This window comes from Cnephaeus nilssonii (genome assembly GCF_951640355.1).
Source record: "Cnephaeus nilssonii genome assembly, chromosome: 14".
In the NCBI taxonomy this organism is placed as follows: Eukaryota; Metazoa; Chordata; class Mammalia; order Chiroptera; family Vespertilionidae; genus Cnephaeus; species Cnephaeus nilssonii.
Window position 1 is genome coordinate 73848889 of NC_137085.1, and position 23090 is coordinate 73871978.

The following is a 23090-nucleotide window of genomic DNA, read 5'->3' on the forward strand; positions in this document are numbered from 1 at the left end:
ATACCAAATAAAATTTGCCTCCCTCATTTCAGATTTAAAAGTAGGCAAATTTAATATTTTTCATTCTTCAAGGGATGAGGATTAAAAAATGTTTCTTTGATCTAGTGACATGGAAATCATTGTTATCTTGAGCAAAAGCCATTTTGCTAGAATTTTGGAGTTACAAGCCAGGAAGAAGTAGGTGAAGACATGGACACAGCGAGTAGCCTGACCTCTTTAAGAAATATGGTTTTGAAAGGAAACAAAAGGGACCTACTGGTAGCTGAAGAGGATGGGATTTTGAGGGATTTTCTTTTTTGTTTGTTTTGCATCATTAAGGAATAGGAGGAACTTGTGTGTGTTTTTTTAAGTGAATTGGAAGGATCTGATTGACAGTGAGCATGGTACAACATACCTAAATATATGCATAACATATAATTCATATATGCATGTCCATGAACACACAGACATATATAAATATGCAAAAAGTGGAATCACTACTATCTTACAAGCTGATTTCCCCCCCAAAATCTTATTATGGAACTTTTCAAACATAAAGAAGAATGGGAAGAATTGTACAATGAAAACTTACCACTTAGATTCTGTTAATTTTCTGTTTCTTCACATATGCCTTTATCACATATCTGTCCATCCATCAAGCCATCTTTGGATGCATTTTAAAGTAGCAGATATTAGTATGTTCTATCCCCAAATACTTGAGCACGCATGCCATTAGAGTTCTATATTTATTTATAATTATTTTATTAATTTTGAAATAAAATTTATAATGAATTGCACAAATCTTAAGTATATTCACCATTCAATGAATTTTGACAAATGTACATCTCTGTATAAGTAAAATAAACCCTCTCAAGATATAGAATATTATCATCACCTCAGAAAATGTCTTCATTTCTAGTCCTGTCACTAGCCCCAAGAGGCAATCATTGTTATGCTTATGTCAGAGATTAGTTTTGCCTTTTCAGTACTCCAGTGTATAGAAATAGATGCTTCATTTTGTTTATCCATCCTCCTGCTGTTGGACTGTTTCCAGTTTAGCTAGTATGAATAAAACTATTTACAACTTTCTTGAACAATCTCTTGTGTTTTCATTTCTTTTGGGTAAGTAATAAGGAATGGAATTACTTGGTCATAGAGCTGATGTATGTTTAGTTTTATAAGAAATTGCCAAATCTTTTATCAGAGTGTTCAGACCATTTTGCATTCCTACCAAAAATATATGAGAATTATGGTTGTTTCATGTCCTCATAAAATTTGGTTTTGTCTGTCTTATTAATTTTAGCAGTTTGGTTAGGTCTGTATGTATGTGTTTGCTTGTGTGTTGTTTATATACTTTATTGAGGTGTAATTGACATACAATAAACTAAAGTGGATGGAAGGAAGAGCAGGCCTGCCTGTGGGTGTCAGGGAAGGCTTTACAGAGAAATTGGTATTTTGTTCTTTATATTGGGTTTGCTTTGTCTTGGGTTTGCTTTTGAAAACCCACCAAAATTTAGAACTAATTTGAGTGATATTTTTACAGAATATAATTTGATAAATTTTATATATATATACCCAGGAAATGATCACTACATTTCCACACTCAAGATAATGAACATATCTATTACCCCAAAAGTTTCTTCATGTTCATTTGTGCCCATGATATGGTCAACACCAATGATTTACCATCTACTGCTTTTACTTTTAGTTTTTAATTGGACTAAAAAATTACATTGAGAAGAGATGAAATTTTCCTAATATTTTACAGGATTCTCACATCAAATTCAATAGGTAATTTGAAAATGACACCCAACTATACATTTACATAATATTTAATTAGCTATTTAACTATAATAAACAATTTCAGCTGGACTATATAGGTTTGGGAAACTGATCTTTGCTAATCAAATAGCTCAACTGATAGGAAGGGGGATAAAATGAGCACTTACTATATAGCAGTGCTTTCTCAAAAGTGATATCTCTGGACCAAAAGCATCAGCATCACCTGGGAACTTGTTAGCATTGTAACTTCATGGATCTTAACCCAGACATGCCGAATCAGAAACTCCAGAGGTGGGACTCAGCAATCTGTATTTCAACAGATTATTTAAGGCCCACTGAAGTTTGACAACCTTGGCTCAGACTGTTGTTTTTCGGAGTGGTAGAAAACTTTGGTTAATTTGGTGATTTGGTTCAGTGAAGTTTGGTTAAGAAAGTGTTTTGTCTATGAGAATATTTATACATAGAATGATGACCATTTTACTTAAAATTTTTTAAAATAGATATTAGAGATAATCTTGTTCAGCTTTTTTGTTTAATAAATGAAGAAACTGAGACAACAGGAGTACTGAATGACTTCCCTAAGCTCATATACAGGAAGTAACTATTTTCATTTCCATTCAGTATTCTTTTTTATTCCCTCTCTCTACCCTTGCTGCCTTTATCTTGCAGTCTTTTATTTAGCTTTTAATGAACTGCAGTCATTTAATGAGTTGACATTTATTAAGCACCTAATGTGGTTTAGGTTCTGAAGAACCTAATATAAATGGGCACAATCACTATACTTACAGAGTTCACGAATGGTGATAAAAAGAAATGAAGCCAAAGGGTCATCAGCCCGTCTGGCAAGTGGATGGGAGGAAGAGCAGGCCTGCCTGTGGGTGTCAGGGAAGGCTTTACAGAGAAATTGGTATTTTCTTTCTTTATATTGCGTTTGCTTTGTGTTGGGTTTGCTTTTGAAAACCCACCAAAATTTAGAACTAATTTGAGTGATATCAATTAGGACATTAAAGGTTTGTGTGTTTTCTCACTTTTTCATTGAAGGGCATAGCCCTAGTACAGTATTTGAAAGGTTTATCATAAAAGAAAATCTCACTCATTGAATCAAAATTATTTTTTAATCTTAATTTGGTAATTAACTTTCATAGGCACAGGCTTACAAACTATTAAATATGTACAATATGTGCTTCACATGTTTGTTTCCCTATCTACTATGTGAAGAAGATGGTGTTAGTCTTTTTGAGCAGCAGAGGAGAAATTTGTAAACTATAAAGATTTTCTTTGAATCTTTGCTTTTATATTATTAGATATTACATAATCAAAGATGTTACCTCTGAAAGCTATTGTTTAAAAAAGATATGTATTGTAAACCTCAATCCTGAGAGAAATGGTGGGGTTGCTGATAATTAAAGCTTTCTTAGGCTATTGTCAACACCATCTTTTGAATAATATAATATTAGATTCAAGAACTATGCTAAAAATTTAAAAGTTCTTAGGATCACAAGTTATGTTGTTCATTTAAGAATATAGTAATGCAGAAAAAGTAATATTGGCTGTGTTTCATGGATAAGATGCCTTAATATCCATTGTGAGGGACTAATTAACCTGCAGAGCCACAAATCCTTTAAAGAAGAAACAAAAATGTCCTCATGTTTTAAAGATAAATCGCTTTTCTTTTTTGGCCTCTGATTTACTCTGTATATCATGCGCTGTCTGTATGTGAGGAAAATGGCCTATAAAAATGTTTGCCTGACATTTAGAAAGGAATGCCTGTAAAAACAGAAAGCTTTCTCAGAGTGATATTTTATTTCTAAAATGCAGGACTTGTACTATTGCATAGGTATCTGATTTAAATGCTTATTTTTGTTCTTTTCATCTTTAAACATAAATTTAGAAGTATTTCAGTTAGTGTGTATTCTCAATTAAAGTTGTTTATTTTTAATTTAACCTACTTTTTTGGAGGGTGGGTAGATGCATAATCTTAAGAAGTAGTGTAGATCATTTAAATGAGATGCAAAGATTTTTCTTTTAAATTATTAGTGTATTTAGTGAATTAAGTAAAGCTAATCCATAATTAGAGCTTATAAATTTAGTGACCTTCTATGGTACTTCTTATAAAGATAAAACTCTTAAATAAAATAGACATTTTACTTATCTTTGTTTCATGGAATTTGAAAAATTAAATTAGAATTAAGATTGTATATCATCTTAAATGAATAGAATGAATTATGAATTAAAATTAGGAATATAGTTTTCATATAATGAAACAATCCATAGATGAGTTAAGAGCAAAGCAAAAGATTACGTTTTATATTACCTCACATCAATTGTCATCTTGCTTCTAATAGGTATCTTTTCAGTTGCCTTTGAGGACCAGTTGCCTATAATTCAAAAGAATATATGAATCAACTAGAGGCCCGATGCACGAAATTTGTGCAAGGGTAGGCCTTCCTTTCCCCAGCTGCCGGCACCGGTTTCCCTCTGGCACCCGGGACCCGGGCTTCCCTTGCAGACCTGGCTTTGGACGTCCGGAAAGGCTAATTAGCATATTATGCTTTTGTTATTATAGATGTGTGCGCATAGAGTGTGTGTGTGTGTGTGTGTGTGTGTGTGTGTGTGTGTGTGTATGTGTGTGTGTCATTAATTATAGTAGAATACAAACACTAAAATGCACTGATCTTAAGTTTACAGTTCAATGATATATATATATGTCAAAACTATATATATATATGTATATATATATTCTATATAATATATAGAATATATATAGGATATATATAGGATATATATAGAATCTATACTGTAATCAAGATATAGAACATCTCCCTTACCCTGGAAATTTTCCTCAGGTCTATTTCCAATCAATATCCCAGTTGCCTAAATTTTTAATTATAAATTTTCTGTAATTCTTTCAGTATTAAATTATATTCCAAGAAGTGGTGAGAACCCAAAATGTTATAAATATTTACATCATCTAGGAATTCAGTAAATTTTAAATTTAGATTACATATTTTTGAATACAAAGCATAAATAATTTTAAACTTAACTAAAATCATTATAGACTGGAAATTGTAGGCATACATCAAAGCTCTTTTATTGAGATTATACTAAAGATATTTAAATTGTCCAATGCTTAAACTCAGTTCTTTGTGGAATATCCTTTCTGCCTCCTTTAATCTGGGTTCTACATAGTGCATCAACCATTTTGCTCCCATCATTTGTTTGGTGAACTTTTCAGTAATTTTGTTTTCTGTTCATTGGTTTATTTTTTGACAACCATGCTTCTTCAACTCATCTCCTTTCCACCCCCCTCAACCTCCTCCAAATCAGTTGGATTTCATACTGCTGAATGATAAAAATAAGCCTTTCATCTAACCTTTTTTTAGCACCTTGCACAGTATCTGACATGTAGTAGGTAATAAATACATTTTTATTAAATGCACTCAGGATTCTTAAGTTGAATTGGGTAATTATATGTTTTTATGGTTATAGCTTATATTTGATTATCCTTATATGCCAGGCTCTACGATAGGTGTTTTCCATTAAACATACATGTTAACTAGGGATTATTGTCCCTCTTTTATTGATGAAAAAGTTGAAATTTACAGAGTTCATGTAAATTGCCCTAGGTCAAATATAAAGCTGGTTGGTCAAATTCCAAAGTCTTTACTATAACTCCTGCATTACACTGCCTTACATAATGTGGGTTAGGAATGCAAATTTTGTTAGAAAATTTTAAAACTAAGTACAAGTTTAACTGGTCTTGTTTATCATTATAATATTTTAGATAACTTGCTGAAAATTTACTTTATTTATTGTGATATATAAGATTGTATAAGGGAATAAAGCCTTTTAACCTAAGTGGAATGATATTAACAAAAAATAGCTCCTATTCAATGAGTCATAAATATGTACTAGCTGGACATTTTACATACAATTTTTACTTTTTTCAAGAACTGAAATAATATTAATAATACCAAAAATATAGAAATGTGTTCTCATAAAAATGCAAGCTATAATTTTTTCATTGAAGTGAAACCACATAACATATTTAATTAACCATTTTAAAGTGTACAATTCAGTGGCATTTAATGCATTCCTAATGTTGTTCAACCCCTATTTCTCTCTGGTTTCAAAACTTTCATCACCACAGAAGAACACCCCATATCCATTAAGTAATCATCTTAGTTCCCCCCTCCCACCATCCCTGGCAACCATAATTGGCCTTCTGTCTCTTTGGATTTGCCTTTTTTGAATATGTCATATAAAAGGAGTCATACAGTTTTGGCTTCTTTCACTTGATGTTTTCAAGGTTCATCCACGTTACAGCATATATCAGTACTTTGTTCTCTTTATAGTTGAATGGTATTCCATTATATGTAAACTAGAGGCCCGGTGCACGAAATTCGTGCACTGGGGAGGGTGTCCCTCAGCCCAGCCTGCACCCTCTCCAATATGGGACCCCTCAAGGGATGTCCAACTGCAGGTTTAGGCCCGATCCCTGTGGAATTGGGCCTAAACCTGCAGTTGGACATCTCTCTCACAATCCGGGACCACTGGCTCCTAACTGCTCACCTGCCTGCCTGATTGCCCCCTAACTGCTCCCTTGCTGGCCTGATTGACACCTAACTGCTCCTCTGCAGGCCTAATTGCTCCCAAATACCCTCCCCTGCTGGCCTGATCACCCCCAAGGCTTTTATTAGTATAGATATGACCCTGCACAGAAAATTTTAATAACCCTGCTTTACAATAAGGGCTTGACGATTGAATCATTAGGAACAGACACCAAGATTTCCTTTCTTTAAATAGTGGAGGGAACAATTATCTTGTCTTTAAGTTGCCCCGAAATTAAAATGAGATAATGACTTAGAAAAGTATAAAAGCACCATATAAAGACAACTCTTTAAAATGAAAAACACTATTTTTATTCTCCCCTTCCTTCCTTTACAGCTTTTATTTAAACTTTGAAATTTATAAAAATTTCACTCCAATTTTCATTTCTTTACATTCAATATTATTTTGTATTGGTTTCAGGTTTTATATTAGTTACAGAATAGTGGTTAGAAAATCATATACTTTACAAAGTGTTTCCTGATATTTCTAGTACCCACCTGGCATCATACCATCACTACAACACTATTGACTATATTCCCTATTTAAGTGACAATGGGTTTACAGGTTCCTTTCAGTCTTTCGTGTTGCTCGTCCTTCCTTTTCTTTCTCACTTCTTCCCTCATTTTCTTTATATAGTATCTCAATTGGCCATCAAAGCTCAGTGAAGGCACTGGGACACGCTTCATCCACTTTACAGACCAGGAAACTGAGGCCAATTCCAGTTGGCTGTGGAACTTGACTCAGCACACAGGAAGCCCTCAGAGCCATGCTCTTTGCGCTTCCTAAGGGGCAGCCGCCCAGCAAACAGAACAAACCTTCCAGTCAGGCTTCCAAGCCTCTTTCTCAAGCACCTCTTCATTGCGGATGCTCCACATTCTTTCCTCTCCCCGTCCCCTGCCCCCCATTCTTTACTGCCCCCGCTTCTCCGGAGCAGGTGGAAGGCTTCGCACTCACTGCCTAGGCATGCTCTGCCATGGGGCAGGGCACCGCGGGCTTGCTTTTGGGTCAAGGCAGGAGCAGGAGTCACTGCCTCTGAAGTGTGAAGGCTGCCTGAGAAAGGCCGGTTAGCACTGGGAGCTTCTCTGAATCACATCAGTCAGTCCAGTACCCTGCAGTGCAGCACCCCTCCACTGAGGTGGCACCGCCCCTCACCCCCCATCTCAGGGGTGAGGGTCCTTGCCCCTCTGCCCGGAGTCCTTCCATGCCCCTTGATCCCTGGCAGGGCTCTAGTACCCACCTGGCATCATACCATCATTACAACACTATTGACTATATTCACCATTCACCGGCGTCTTGGGGCCACTGCAGAACCTCTGTCTCTCTGCAGATGAGGCAGATTCCCTTGGTCTCCGTGAAACTATGAATCTGTGGCCAGAGGCCAGGTCTGGGTCTCAGCAACCCCCTGCCTGCAATGTTCCCAGGGACCCCCAGGAGCGGCTAGGCGGGTCCAGCCTCACCTCCCCAGGGCGGCGATGTTCCCAGGGACTCTGGGAGCGGCTAGGCAGGTCCGGCCTTGCCTCCCCGGGCAGCGATGATCCCAGGGAACCCCAGGAGCAGCTAGGCGTCCGGCCTCACCTCCCCGGGGCAGTGATGATCCAAGGGACCCCTGGGAGCGGCTAGGCGGTCCGGCCTCGCCTCCCCTGGGCGGCGATGTTCCCAGGGACCCCTGGGAGCAGTGGGCGGCGATGCTCCCAGGGACCCCTGGGATCAGCGGGCGGTGATGCTCCCAGGGACCCCCGGGAGCGGCTAGGCGGGTCCGGCCTTGCCTCCTCGGGTGGCGATGTCCCCAGGGACCCCTGGAGTGGCGGGCAGCAATGATCCCAGGGACTCCTGGGAGCAGTGGGCGGCGATGATCCCAGGGACCCCTGGGAGCGGCTAGGCAGTCCGGCCTTGCCTCCCCAGGGTGGCGATGAACCCGGACCCTTCCTGTGCAGTCTGGCGCTGCCCACCCCACCGCCTCCCCGGCCATGGGGTGGGCAGCGCCAGGGCCTACTCGGCTCTGGATGGACCTGTACTCCTGGAAGCAGGCCATGGTGCTGCCCGCCTGCCTTTGTATGCAAATTAACCGCCATCTTTGGTGGGTTAATTTGCATACTCATTCACTCTGATTGGCTGTGGGCATAGTGAAGGTACGGTCAATTTACATATTTGTCTATTATTAGGTAAGACTAGAGGCCTGGTGCATGAAAATTCATGCACTGGAGGGGGGATCCCTCAGCCCGGCCTGCCCCCTCTCACAGTCTGGGAGCCCTCAGGGGCAGGAGGCGACCTGGTGATCAGGGGAAGGCGACACCCCATCATACCTCTGCTGCTGCCACTGCCAGCAGCACAAGCCTTGGCTGGTCCTGGTTACCTGAGCCTTGGGCGGCCCTGGGTGGCTGGGCAGCCGCCATCCGAGGCTTGCCTGCACCTCAGGCTGGCCCTGGGAGGCTGGGGGGCTGAGGGGACTGGGGGACTCTGGAGGCAGGCGCACGGTGCAGCCAGGCCCTCCTGGGGTCAGGCCCGGTTTTGCCATGCACTTGTCGCCCCGGTGGGGCTGAGGGGACTGGGCGCTGCCATCTTATAGCTGTGGGCGCCACCATCTTTGAGGGCATGGCAGTCAATTAGCATTCCCTCCTTATTGGCTGTGGGCACCACCATCTTTGAGGGTGTGGCAGTCAATTAGTATATTCCCTCCTTATTGGCTGTGAGTGCCGCCATCTTTGAGGACGGGGCAGTCAATTAGCATATTCCCTCCTTATTGGCTGTGGCGGCGCCATCTTTGTGACCACATGAGGGTCAATTAGCATATTCCCTCTTTATTAGATAGGATACTACAACTTGTTTATCCATTCATCCTTTGGTGGACTTTTGGATTGTTTCCACCTTTTGGCTATTATGAATAATGCTGCTATAAACATTTGTGTACAAGTTTCTGTGGACATATGCTTTCATTTCTCTAGTATATGTACCTAGGAGTCAAATTACTGGGTCATATGCTAATGCTGTGTTTAATTTTTTGAGGAACTGATACTCCGTTTTCCAGAGTAGTTGTACTCTTTCACATTCCCACCAGCCATGTATGAGTTTTTCTATTTCTCTCCATTCTTTCCATCATTTGTTATTTTCTTTTTTCTTCATTGTAGCCATCCTAGTGCATGTAAAATGGTGTCTTATAGTTTTGATTTGCACTTACATAATCACCAGTGATATTGAACAACTTTTCATGTACTCTCTGGCCATTTGTATATCTTCTTTGGAGAAATATGTATTCAAGTTTCTATAGACTGAATGTTTGTGTGTCACCTTCCTCCCCACCCCCCCCCACCCCCAAATTCATGTGTTGAAACTAATCCTCAATGTGATAGTATTTGGAGATTGTTCTTTGGGAGATAATTGTCATGAGGGTGGAGTCCTTATAATGAGACTAGAGGCCAGGTGCACGAAATTTGTTCACGGGCGGGGGGCGGGGTGTGTGTCCCTCAGCCAAGCCTGCACCCTCTCCAGTCTGACCCTAATCGGGCCTAAACGGGCAGTCGGACATCCCTCTCACAATCAAGGACTGCTGGCTCCCAACCGCTCGCCTGCCTGCCTGATTTCCCCTAACTGCTTTTGCCTGCCAGCCTGATCACCCCTAACCACTCCCCTGCCAGACTGATCAACGCCTAACTGCTGCCCTGACGGCCGATTGTCCCTAACTGCCTTCCGCTGCCGACCTGGTCACCCCTAACTGCCCTCTCCTGCCAGCCTGGTCACCCCTAACTGTCCTCCCCTGCGGGCCTGGTCACCCCCACCTGCCCTCTCCTGCTGGACCGGTCACCCCTAACTGCCCTCCCTTGCCAGCCTGGTCGCCCCCAACTGTCCTCTCCTGCAGGCCTGGTCCCCCCCAGCTGCCCTCCCCTACAGGCCTGGTTGCCCCCAGCTGCCCTCCCCTGCAGGCCTGGGTCCCCCCCAACTGCCCTCACCTGCAGGTCTGGTTCCTCCCAACTGCCCTCCTCTGCAGGCCTGGTTGCCCCCAACTGCCCTCCCCTGCCAGCCTGGTCATCCCTAACTGCTCTCCCCTGCTGGCCTGGTTCCCTTCAACTGCCCTCCCCTGCAGGCCCGGTCCCTCCCAACTTCCCTCCCCTGCATGCCTGGTTGCCCCAAGTGCCCTCCCCTGCCGACCTGGGTCCCCCCCAACAGTCCTCCCCTGCAGGCCTGGTTGCCCCCAACTGCCCTCCTCTGCTGACCTGGTCACCCCTAACTGCCCTCCCCTGTAAGCCTGATTGCCCCAGCTGCCCTCCCTTGCAGGCCTGGTCCCTCCCAACTGCCCTCCCCTGCTGGCCTGATTGCCCACAACTGCTCTCCCCTGCAGGCCATCTTGTGGTGGCCATCTTGTCTCCACATGGGAGCGGCCATCTTTGACCACATGGGGGCGGCCATCTTGTGTGTTGGAGTGATGGTCAATTTGCATATTACCCTTTTATTAGATAGGATTAGTACCTTTGTTAGTAGAGACTCCAGAGTTTGCCTCCTTTCTCTCTCTTCTCCATCATCTGAGGATACAGTGAGAAGACTACAGGAAGAGGGCCCTCACCAGACACCAGATCAGCCAGCACCTTGCTCTTGAACTTCCTAGCCTTCAGAAGGGAGATATATAAGCTTGTTGTCTAAGCCACCTCGTCTAAGATAATTTGTGATAGCAGCCCTAAGTGACTAAGATAGAAGTCCTTTGCCTATTTTTTAAACTGAGTTTTTTTTGTGTTTGTGTGTATGTGTGTGTGTGTGTGTGTGTGTGTGATTATTTCTGGTCTTTCTATCCTCTGTCATTGTTCAGATTGACTGTCCTCATACTCAAACATGTATTAATTACTTTATGGTTATCCCTTGTCTATTTTTATCCCTTCGTATTTCCATGTAAAATTTTAATCCATTTTTCAGGTTCCATGAACAAATAGGTTGAGATTTTCTTTAATTTCTTTCAAAAATATTTTATAGTTTTAGTATAGGACTTACACATATTTTGTTAAATTCATTCACATAAACTGACACAGGAAGAAATAGAAAATAATCATTCTTAATTATGGTTTAATGGTTTTATCAGTATAATTTTTTTCATTTTTTAAAATTTTTTCCTGGTGGTTCAGTAGTTTCTCCTTATCCTTGGTTTTGATTTCTGAGGTTTTAGTTACCTGTGCTCAACCATGGTCCAAAAATAAGAAATGGAAAGTTTCAGAAAGAAACAATTCATTAGTTTAAATTGTGCGCCATCCCACTCTGTCCTGCCTAAGTCACGAATCATCCCTTTGTCCAGGGTAGTATCCATGTTGTATACTCCATGTTGTGTAGTCACTTAGTTGCTGTCTCCGTCATCAGATTGACTGTCACAGTATTACAGTACTTGTGTTCAAGTGACCCTTATTTTACTTAATAATGGCTCCAAAGCACAAGAGTAGTAATGCTGGCAATTCGGATATGTCAAAGAGAAGCCATAAAGTGCTTCCTTTAAGAGAAAAGTTATTTATGTATAGGAAAAAACATAGTATATGTAGTGTTCCGTACTATCTGTGGTTTCAGGCATCCATTGGGGGTCTTAGAACATATCCCCTGAAGATAAGAGGGGACTCTATCTATAAAAATTAAGTTTATTTTTATATATTGACCTTGCTAAATGCTTCACTTATTAGTTCTAGTAGTTGTTTTATAGAGGCCTTAGAATTTTCTATAAAAATAATCATGTCATCCATAAATAGATGCAGTTTTACTTCCTTAATTTTTTTACCTTTGATTTCATTTTGACCTCATTTCACTGGATAGGTAGGAGTCCAATATAATTCAAATAGAAGTAGTGACAGTAACATCCTTATCTCATTCTTGACCTTAGGAAGAAAGCATTCAATATTTTAACACCCTATCTAATAAAGAGGGAATATGCAAATTGACCATCACACCATCACAAAATATGGTGGCGCCCATAGCCACAAGATGGCTATGCCCAGTCCCCTCAGCCCCACTGGAGTCCCCCAGTCCTTTCAGCCCTTCCGGGGGGGTGGGGGGGGAGGTGGCAGGTGCACGATGCGGCTGGACCCGCCCTCAGCCCCCCAGCCGCCCAGGGCTGGCCCGAGACGCAGGCAAGCCTCGGATGGTGGCTGCCCAGCTGACGCCCGAGGCGCTGGCAAGTCATGGATGTTGGCTGCCCAACTGCCCAGGGCGGGCCTGAGGCGCATGCAAGCCTCGGCTGGCAGCTGCCCAGCCACCCAGGGCCGCCTGAGGCTCAGATAACCAGGGCCAGCCGAGGCTTGCACTCCCGGCAGTGGCAGCAGCAGAGGTGTGATGGGGGCGTCGCCTTCCCCTGATCGCCGGGTTGCCTCCCGCCCCTGAGGACTCGCAGACTATGTGAGGGGGTAGGCCGGGCTGAGGGACCCCCCGTCCAGTGCATGAATTTTCATGCACCGGGCCTCTAGTTAAATATATTAGCTGTAGGATTTTCATAGTATCTTTTATCAGATTCAGGTTATTCCCTTGTAGTTCTACTTTCTGAGATTTTTTTTTATAGTAAATGTGTATTAAATTTTTTCTAGTACTTTTCTGCTTCAATTTAGATAATCACATTTTTCTCCTATATTCTGTTAATGTATTATTATAGTATATAAATCAATCTGATTTATATTGATTGGTTTTTTTAAGTTTAACCAATATTGTATTCCTGGGATAAACCCAATTTGGTAATGAGGTTTTATTTTTATATATTGCTAGATTCAGTTAGCTAATATTTTAAGGATTTTTGCATTTATATTTATTACAAACTAGAAGCCCGGTGCACGAAATTCGTGCACGGCGGGGGGTTGTCCCTCAGCCCAGCCTGTACCCTCTCCAATCTGGACTCCTGGAGGGATGTCCGACTGCCCGTTTAGGCCCGATCCTGGTGGGATCGGGCCTAAACGGGCAGTCGGACATCCCTCTCACAATCCAGGACTGCTGGCTCCCAACTGCTTGCCTGCCTGCCTTCCTGATTGCCCCTAACCGCTTCTGCCTGCCAGCCTGATCACCCCCTAACCACTCCGCTGCCAGCCTGGTTGATGCTTAACTGCTCCCCTGCCAGCCTGTTTGCCCCCAACTTCCCTCCTCTGCCAGCCTGGTCACCCCTAACTGCCCTCTCCTGCAGGGTTGATCACCTCCAACTGCCCTCCCTTGCAATCCTGGTCCCTCTCAACTGCCCTCCCTTGCAGGCCTGGTCCCTCACAACTGCCCTCCCTTGCAGGCCAGGTGCCTCCCAACTGCCCTCTCCTGCTGGCCATCTTGTGGTGGCCATCTTGTGTCCACATGGGGGCAGGATCTTTGACCACATGGGGGCAGCTATATTGTGTGTTGCAGTGATGATCAATCTGTATATTACTCTCTTATTAGATAGGATAGAGGCCTGGTGCACAGGTGGAGGCCAGCTGGTTTGCCCTGAAGGGTGTCACAGATAAGGGTGGGGGTTCCCTTGGGGTGTGGGGCGGCCTGAGCGAGGGGCCTGTGGTGGTTTGCAGGCCGGCCACGCCTCCTGGCAACCCAAGGGGAGGCCCTGGTATCTGGAATTCATTTTCCTTCTACAATTGAAACTTTGTAGCCTGGGGCGGCAGCCATTTCTAGGGCGGCAGCCATTTCTGTGGCAGTTAATTCACCTTCTACAATTGAAACTTTGTAGCCTTAAGCGGGTGAGCCCGGCCAGGGTGTGCGGAAAGCTTTGCTTCCCCTGTTGCCGCCGGCAACCCTGGCCTGCTCTCTCAAGCTCCATTCTGCCACCATTTGTTTGAATTTGTTTACCTTCTATAATTGAAACTTTGTAGCTTGAGTGGAGGCTTAGGCCTGCAATGGCTATGGAAAGCTTGGCTTGCTCTGTTACCTGGGAAACCTTGCTCTCTGTGGCTGTAGCTATCATGGATTGGGGTTAATTTGCATGCTTGCCCTGATTGGCTGGTGGGCGTGGCTTATGTAGCGGAGTGATGGTTAATTTGCATATTACCATTTTATTAGAGAGGATAATGTGTTTGTCTGGATTTAATAACAGGGTTATGCAGGCCTCATTAAATAAACTGGGAAGTGTTTCTTTCTCCTCTCTTTTCTGAAAGAGTTTGTGTTATTTTTCTCCTTAAATATTTGATGGAATTCACTAGTGAAATTTTTTGGACCTGGAGTTTTCTTTAAAGAAAGATTTTATTTTTATCATTATTTTTGATAATGGATTCAATTACTTTAATAGTTAAGGAGCTATTCATATTTTCTCTTATGTTGGTTTTGATAAATTATATTTTTCAAAGAATTTTTCCATTTCATTTAAATTGTCATATTGACTAGCATAAAATTATTCATGATATTCCTTTATTATTGTCTTAATGTTTGTAGGATCTGAGTGATACCTCTCTGTATTCTTATGGATATTTTGTATACTCTCTATTTTATTCTTGATTCGCCCAACTTGAGGTGTATGATTTTGTTGATCTTTTCAAAGAACCAGCTTTTAGCTTTATTAATTTTCTCTGTTGTTCATTTGTTTGGTATTTCTTTGATTTTTGCTGTTATCTCCATTATTTTCCTTCTCTTTACTTTGGATGTATTTCACTCTTCATTTGCTAGTGTGTTAGATAGAACCATGGGTCATTAATTTCATAGCTACCTTTTTATGCTCCAAATTTATGTTCAAGCATTGCTTTATCTGCGTCCCACAAATTTTATGTTTTATATTTTTATGTAATTGAGAGGATTTTCTAATTTTTATGTGTGATTCTTTTCTTTGATCTTTGGGGTTATTTACAAGTGTATGTTTAATTTGCCAATATTTATCTATTTTTCCTAGATATCTCTTCATTAATGTTTTCTAATTTTATAGTAGCTAGTCTGTAACATTTCAGTATTTTGAAATATTTATTGAGTTTTTTAGTGGCCCATTTTATTGAACATACTCTGTGTGCATTTCAAAAGAATATGTAGCCCTGACCAGTTTGGCTCAGTGGATAGAGCATCGGTCTGCGGACTCAAGGGTCCCAGGTTCGATTCCGGTCAAGGGCATGTACCTTGGTTGCGGGCACATATCCAGTGGGAAGTGTGCAGGAGGCAGCTGATCGATGTTTCTCTCTCATCGATGTTTCTAACTCTCTATCCCTCTCCCTTCCCCTCTGTAAAAAATCAATAAAAATATATTAAAAAAAAAGAATATGTAGTCTACAGATGGATAGGGTCTACAAATATCAGTTATCATGTCAAGGTGTTTGATAATGTTCAGATTTTTTTAGGGAAGTTAAAATCTCCCACTATGAATATGATTGTAGGTTTGTCTACCCTTTAATTCTGACCATTTTGCCTTCTTGTATTTTGAAGCTCTGTTATTGGGATCATAAACCTTTATGATTGTATGTCTTCTCAATGAACTGACCCTTTCATCATTATGAAATGTCTATTTCTGGTAATACTATTGGTAATACTATCTATTTTATCTGATATGAAGATGGCCACTCCAGTATGCTTATGTTTACTGATTGCATGGTAAATCTTTTCAAACCCTCTATTTCAAGCTGTCAGTGTCTTTATATGTATTTATAGTATAGCTCTTATACACAGCTCTTATCCATCTGGACAATTTGATATTTAATTGGAGTGTTTAGCCCATTTATATTTAATGTAATTCCTGTTTTGTTTAATTTGGATATACCATTTTATTACTTGTTTTCTGTTTGAACAGACTGTTTACTGTTTTACTATTTCTCCTTTCCTGCCATTCTTTGTGTTACTAGGATAGTTTTAGAATTCCATTTTAATTCTTCTATTGACTTTTTAACTATTCTTATTTGTTTTTTTGTTTTTTTTGGTGGTTGCTTAAGTGACGAAAATATACATTTTTAACTTTTCACAGTACTAAGACTTAATGTATCACTTTATGTAACATGTAGGTATATTGTAATGAAATAGGTCATCCTATTTTTATTTTAAGGAAGTTAAGAGTTAAGAAAGCTAAGTATACTATTACCAATGATACCTACCTATCACCTAGTATCTAAATTTTGAAGGTGAAACCAAACTATATTTCCAGAATCATCCAAACTTGGTTTTGGTATATATGCCTTTTTAAAATATTTCTGTGTTCCATTTCCTAATATTTTAAGAGTTTTGTTTCTATATGAGTAAGAGAAATTGACCTGTTAATTTTAATGTACATATTGTAATATTCTTGTCAGATTTTCTTTTTTTAACTATTTTATTTTACTCTTATTTTTCTTTGTCATTTTTAAATTTTCAGTTACACTTGACATACACTATTAGTTTCAGTTGTACACCCCAGTGATTAGATATTACATAATGTACTAAGTGATCATTATGATAAATCTCACACTTATCTGACACCATATATAATTATTAGAATATTATTGACTATATTCCCTAGGCCATACTTTAAATCCCCATGACTATTCTGTAACAACCAATTTGTATGCAGAACATTTACAAACATTGGGCTAGACTCAGGAAGGAGGAGTGAAATTTGGTGGAAGAGAGTAGCAATGATTTGAAATGACTTCAGATAGCATAGGGACCTCGGAATATTGTAACTGCAGTTGTGCCCTTTCTAACTCATGTATATTATTGTCCTATCTTTTAATTCTTCTGTTATTTAATCCCAACAAAATATTTTATTATTGTTTCATAATGTCAATATACATCTGTATTTTCTAAATATTTATTATTTTTGTTGCTCTTAATTTTTCCCTGCTCTAAATAGAATCGTTTTCTTTATCCTGAAAACGTCCTTTAGTTATTTCCTTTGGTATGGCTCTTTTGCTAATGCTCTGTCTCAGGTTTTGTTTGTCTGGAAATATCTTTATCTTCATACTTGAATGATAATATCACTAGTTATAAAACTAGATTGATTTATTTTCTTTCGCACTTTGAAAGTATTCTGTTTATAGTGCCTTTCATTGTTTTTGCTGCAACGTCAGTTATTTGTGGAATTGTTGCTCTGTTGTTTTTTTCCTCTGAATACTTTTAAGATTTATTTTCAGTGTCTCAAGGTTTGAGCAGTGTTTTATGAAGCACCTAAACTTTGGATTTAAAATTTTTTATTTATATTTTTGGCTTGATGTCCTTAGTGGATATGGACTATATGACTTGATTTTCATTTTTTTTTGTCACATTTTCTTAAGTTTTCAGCTTTTATCTTTTCAAATACTTCTCTTTTTCTATTACTTGGGATTCAGAGTATAAATATCTACACTCATACTAAAAATTCTATTTTCCTATAGCTTTGCTCATTCTCTCTCTTTTTTTTGGGGTTTTATATTTACTTTTCTAAAGTAATAATAGCTTCTTTTCCCCCATCTGAGTATCTCATACTTTCCCTTGAATCTTTAAAATACCCTGCCAATATTATTTTTGCTGTTTTCACATATTTTTACAGTTATTCAAAGAGGTTAACTAACTGGCCCAAGTTCACATAGCTGCCAAGCAACTAAAGTACAATTGATTATTTCTTGCTCTTGATTATATAGGCAAGTTATATTTCTTTTTTTCTATGTCTGTCTTTTTCACTTGATTTTTAGAATGGTAGTATATTGATGAATTATCTTAAAACACCATTGTGTAATTTCACCTATATTTATTGGATAAACAAGTACATAAATTTATAAGCTAAATATTATCCCCTTGAGTTTACATTTTACAAGGAAAAAAGAATATATGAAGTTTGTTCTAATAGAACAATTAGTTTTCATGGATCAAAGCAAATAAGAAAATAATGTCCCAACTGACGAGATCAAGAAATAAGTCATTGAGTGGGTAGAACTTATCATGGAAGAGAGGCAATGTGAGAATTCTTTTACTGTTTTCAAAGATAACATGCATATTATCCTTGTTAATACAAATAAAACCAATACATGTTTGTCACTAAGTAGGTAGGTAGTTATGTAAGCAGTAAAATATTGTCCATCATGATACATTATACACATTGATTGAAAAAGGTGTTTTTCCCCCCAGGTTATTTCATTTTTGGCTGCCATTTTGCATAAAAAGGGAACTCGTGAGGATATTGAAAATAATATGCCAGAGTTTTTACTAAGAAGTCTGAAAAAGGAACCCCCTTCTTCTATAGCAAAAAAGGTGAGATATCTAGGAGTATACAACTCATGAGTCTGATATTACAAAAGCACAAAGAAACTTTAAAACAAGACTTTTAAAACATTATTAGAATATTTGTTTTGTAAACCTAATTTTTGAAGGATTATAAATTTTATTCTCAAGTTAAATATGATTGACTCAAAATGGCAAAATATAATTTCAGCTTGAACTTGTTTTGGGGTTTCAATCTTTTGCTTGGCTAGATTTAGATGATTTAGTTTGAGTAATTTGTTAAACATGAATGTACATGCAAAGTTAGTTGAAGTTCATGTACTATTTATATTTATGTAAGAATGAAAATGAGACAGTTGTAGATACTGGTAGCAAAGGTATGTCATTGGTATTTAAAATTGCTTAGAAGACTACATTCCCAAAATATGAAACAAATTCTTCTTATACAGGGAGCTTTGAAGGTGGAATCAGAAAGACTAAGGTCTAGGCTTTCTGTCTCTCTGTCCATGGGAGTATGAATATTCATGTCCATATGTCAGCTTTCTCCTTTGTAGATGTATGTCTTTAAATATCTTGCACATGATTTTTATAAAAAGTATTTCTAACAAAGTAATGAAATGCAAAAAAAAAAGTATACTATATTTATGTGTCTGACTTATATATTTCTCAGCATCCAGGAAACTGGATAGAAATGAAGAAAGTGATTTTATGAAGTTTTTATTATATTATGGTAATGAACCACTTTCCACAAGTTTTAAAAGATTCTCTCATATATAAGATTGCTGAGAAGTCCAGGTTTACTCTTGTGTATCATTAGGGACTTTTCAGTGCAAACTTTTGTGAAGTATTGGCTTAAGGTAATTATTATTACTTTAAATTCTCTTTATTATATTTAATAGCATAAATGGATCCGGAGCATTAAATTAAATTTGATCCTAAAAGAACATTATGGTTCTTAATGTGTTTTAATTCTCCAAGAGTCCAGGTGCTGTTTTTAGCCCTGGATTCAGGTGTTCTTCAGTTCTAAATGTCGGTGAAGAACTTAATATGTCTCTTATATATCGCTTGTGACAATAAGCAGACAGTGGGGAGAGAAAAAATAGGGAAAGCAATACTTTAAATATTTTTAAATCTCTTAGAAAGAATAGAATGGGAGAAGAGAGAAGTAAAGAAAGATCCATTTTGTGGTGTGATGAAATATACTAGTAGCCACCTTAATTGACACTAATGGCTGCCTTTCACTCCTTTCTTCTTCCTTCCCTCCTTTTCTCCCTCTCCCTCTCCCTCTCCCTCTCCCTCTCCCTCTCCCTCTCCCTCTCCCTCTCCCTCTCCCTCTCCCTCTCCCTCTCCCTCTCCCTCTCCCTCTGCCATAATCTTCACTAGTTTTCACAGTGAGAAGTTATGGGAGTTCTTTTCCTGAAACTGGAACCCTGGACTGGGGAACCTGGTGTGGGTTGGGACCCCTTGCTCCTCGGGGGAACCTCCTCAACCCAGATATCCCTACTGATTTTTAACTTGTATTCGTGGGTGTGGGACCAACCTGTTCAGCATCTCTGCCCTTCCTACCAACGTGGTTTCTTCAGGATCTCCTTAGTTGTAGGACTTCTGTTCAGCTAGACTTTAGGTAGTTCTCGATGATGGTTGCTCTGTAGCTTAGTTGTGATTTTGATGTGGTTGTGGCAGGAATCAAGCACAGCGTCTACCTCCTCTGCCATCTTGACTGGAAGTTCCAAGGTTTTCCTCTAATTGCTTTGATTTTTCCAGTAAATTTTCCAGGTCTTCCACTGACAGTACCTGAAAGAAGAGGAGAGGAAATGGACTAAGGAAATAAAGTCCTTGGCCCTTGAAATTGTTATTGGAATCCTGATCATACCTCTTTTCTGCTTTGTAAAATTCTCTCTTATCTCTCAACTCCTTTTTTTTGGGGGGGGGGGGGGATAAAAAATAGCTGGTTTTTTTGGATAAGGTTAACTATTTAGTCCTAATAAAAAGCTAATTACATAGTAAAGTGTTTTTATTGTGTGTGTGGTCTTCTACCTCCAGATATATCCAATTTCTCAGTTGTATTTATTATTATTAACTACAGTGTCAAAAATAAAATAAGGCTGTTGATATTCTGGATTTCACTTTGGGGTTCTGTTTTATTTTTAGGAAATACGAGACTTTTAGAAAATCAGAAATTTTTTCTTCTTCTTTTAGATGTTCTTAATAGTTGCTCCTCTTTCTGTTCTCTACAACTGGAGGGATGAATTGGACACCTGGGGATATTTCAGAGTCACTATTTTACATGGTAACAAAAAGGACAATGAACTGATTCGTGTAAAGCAGAGGAAGTGTGAAATTGCTCTAACAACTTATGAAACACTGCGCTTATGTCTGGATGAGCTTAACAGGTAATGGCAATAATGGGAATGATTGCATTATTATTCTGCTTACCTCAATTGTATTTATACCTTTATATTATAATTTTTTTAAAGCTGTAAATATTCTTTAGCATGATTTATTTTCATTTCAGTATTATTGATATTGGCAGTCTATAATTATTATTTTCTAAAAAGGGAAAAGCTGCATCAGATTTTCCACAGTTTCTTATTCTATTTCCTTTATAACTTCTCTAAAAGTATCTGCTAAAAAATGTTAAGATTTGTACTAAATCTTATATACAACCTTTTATGCATGTGGTGCCTCAATACTAAGACAGTCATTTTCATGAATTATTTTAATTAGGTGAATCTGTTGTGTGAATGAGTAGGAAAAATTACATATACATATTGAGAACCACTGTTCTAGTTTCCTATATCCTTGTCAACATTTGATATTGTCAGTCTTTAAATAATAGCCATTCAAATGGGTTTGTAGTGGCATCTTATGGTTTTAATTTGCACTTCTCTAATGACTAGTGATGTTGAGAACTTTTATGTGCTTATTTGCCATCTGTATATCTTTGTTGGTGAAATAGCTTATTAAAATTATTACCCAGCTTTTAAAGTTGGATTGTTTTAGCCTTGTTGAGTTGTAATAGTTTTTTATACTTTCTGTATACAAGTTCTTTACTAGGTTAAGATTTGCAACTATTTTCTCCTAGTCGGCAGTATGTCTTGTCATTTTCTTAATGGTGTCTGTAAGACCAAGAGCAAAGTTTTTAACTTTGATGAAGTCCAACTTATCAATTATTTTGGTGTTCATATCTGAGAAGTGTATCTTAACTCAGAGTCACAAGACTTTTTTCTTACATTTTATAGTTTTAGCTCTTATGCTTAGTTCTGTGATCTATTTTGAGATAGTTTTTGTGTATGTGAGATGTGAGGATGCAAAAGATATCTTTCCTCCCACCTTCTAAGTTCTTCTAGCTGGACTAATAATCAATTTGGTATATGACAGATTAACAAGAGAAAATGTCCAAAATTTATTATGGATATACATTTGCGGGTACCATAGATAGGAGATTTGAAGACTCGTTGGACAGTTGAGGTTTATATGCCATTTTGCACAAAGGAGAAGGAGGGCAGGGGTCTGGGATTTCAGAGGGAAAGTAGGTAATTTATAGGGAGACAAAAAATAGCAAATTTGGTAAACAAATGTTGTCTGGGCCAAACAATGGGACACAGGGGAATTTGGCAAACAGAGTTTTGTTGGCTCCTCCCTGATGGTCATACTTGCTCTATGCGTGCTAAGATGATTATGCTAAGGTGAATATGCTAAGAAGATTCCCTTCCTGAAGTAGTTTTTCTATCTGAATTCCTTTAGGCAGGAAAGGGGGTGGGTGGGTCATGGGTTCTTTCTAAGTATTTTGTCTCTTAATAATCACTTTAAAATCAGTATCCCAAAGGCATACTTTAGGTGGCAAAACTTTGGTTCCCCTCAGAAGTAAAAGTCCAAATTATTTTTCTTTCATAGAACTTCCTGGGTTTTTACTTATTCAATGTTGTATACTCCATCATAGTCATTCTTAATGATGCTCAGATTTCTGATTAGCCTGGATCCTTTGGACATGTCCCCTTTGTCTTTGGACATCTGTGCTTTCTGGTTCTTCATTATTTCCCCTACTGCACACTTGAAATCAACCATTTCTCCATGGGGCTCTGGTTCCTTTTAGTGGATTGACTGCTATAGGTGCTCATTGCTGCTGAGTAACAATTGATTCTAAACCTTTTTAGCAGATAAAGCTATATAATGTAACTTTTAAAGTCTTGAGTTTATATTGATTTTTCATTCAGATCTAACATTATCAGCATTGCTTCCTATCCTATCTAATAAAGAGGTAATATGCAAATTGACCATCACTCCAACACACAAGATGGCCGCCCCCATGTGGTCAAAGATGTCCGCCCCCATGTGGACACAAGATGGCCACCATGCCCTAACTGGTTTGGCTCAGTGGATAGAGCGTCGGCCTGCGGACTCAAGGGTCCCAGGTTCGATTCTGGTCAAGGGCATGTACCTTGGTTGCAGGCACATACCCAGTGGGGAGTGTGCAGGAGGCAGCTGATCGATGTTTCTCTCTCATCGATGTTTCTAACTCTCTATCCTTCTCCCTTCCCCTCTGTAAAAAATCAATAAAATATATATATAAAAAAAAAAGATGGCTGGCAGAGGAGGGCATTTGGGGGCGACCAGGCCAGCAGGGGAGGATAGTTGAGGGGGGGGACCAGGCCTGCAAGGCA

At 39.2% G+C, this 23090-nt stretch overlaps 1 protein-coding gene across 6 annotated transcripts in view; it reads left to right on the forward strand.

Moving 5' to 3' along the window:
* The window catches only part of ERCC6L2 (ERCC excision repair 6 like 2), a gene marked incomplete at its 3' end in the record, with an annotated part of 180817 nt that overhangs the window by 55171 nt on the left and 102556 nt on the right, over positions 1-23090 (forward strand). For all 6 annotated transcript variants that reach the window (XR_013814485.1, XM_079790097.1, XM_079790101.1 and 3 more), the window contains 2 exons: positions 18334-18456; positions 20626-20819. Coding sequence is in view for 5 of the 6 variants with exons in the window: in XM_079790097.1 (XP_079646223.1) it covers positions 18334-18456; positions 20626-20819 (317 nt within the window). The remainder of the gene's footprint in view (positions 1-18333; positions 18457-20625; positions 20820-23090) is intronic.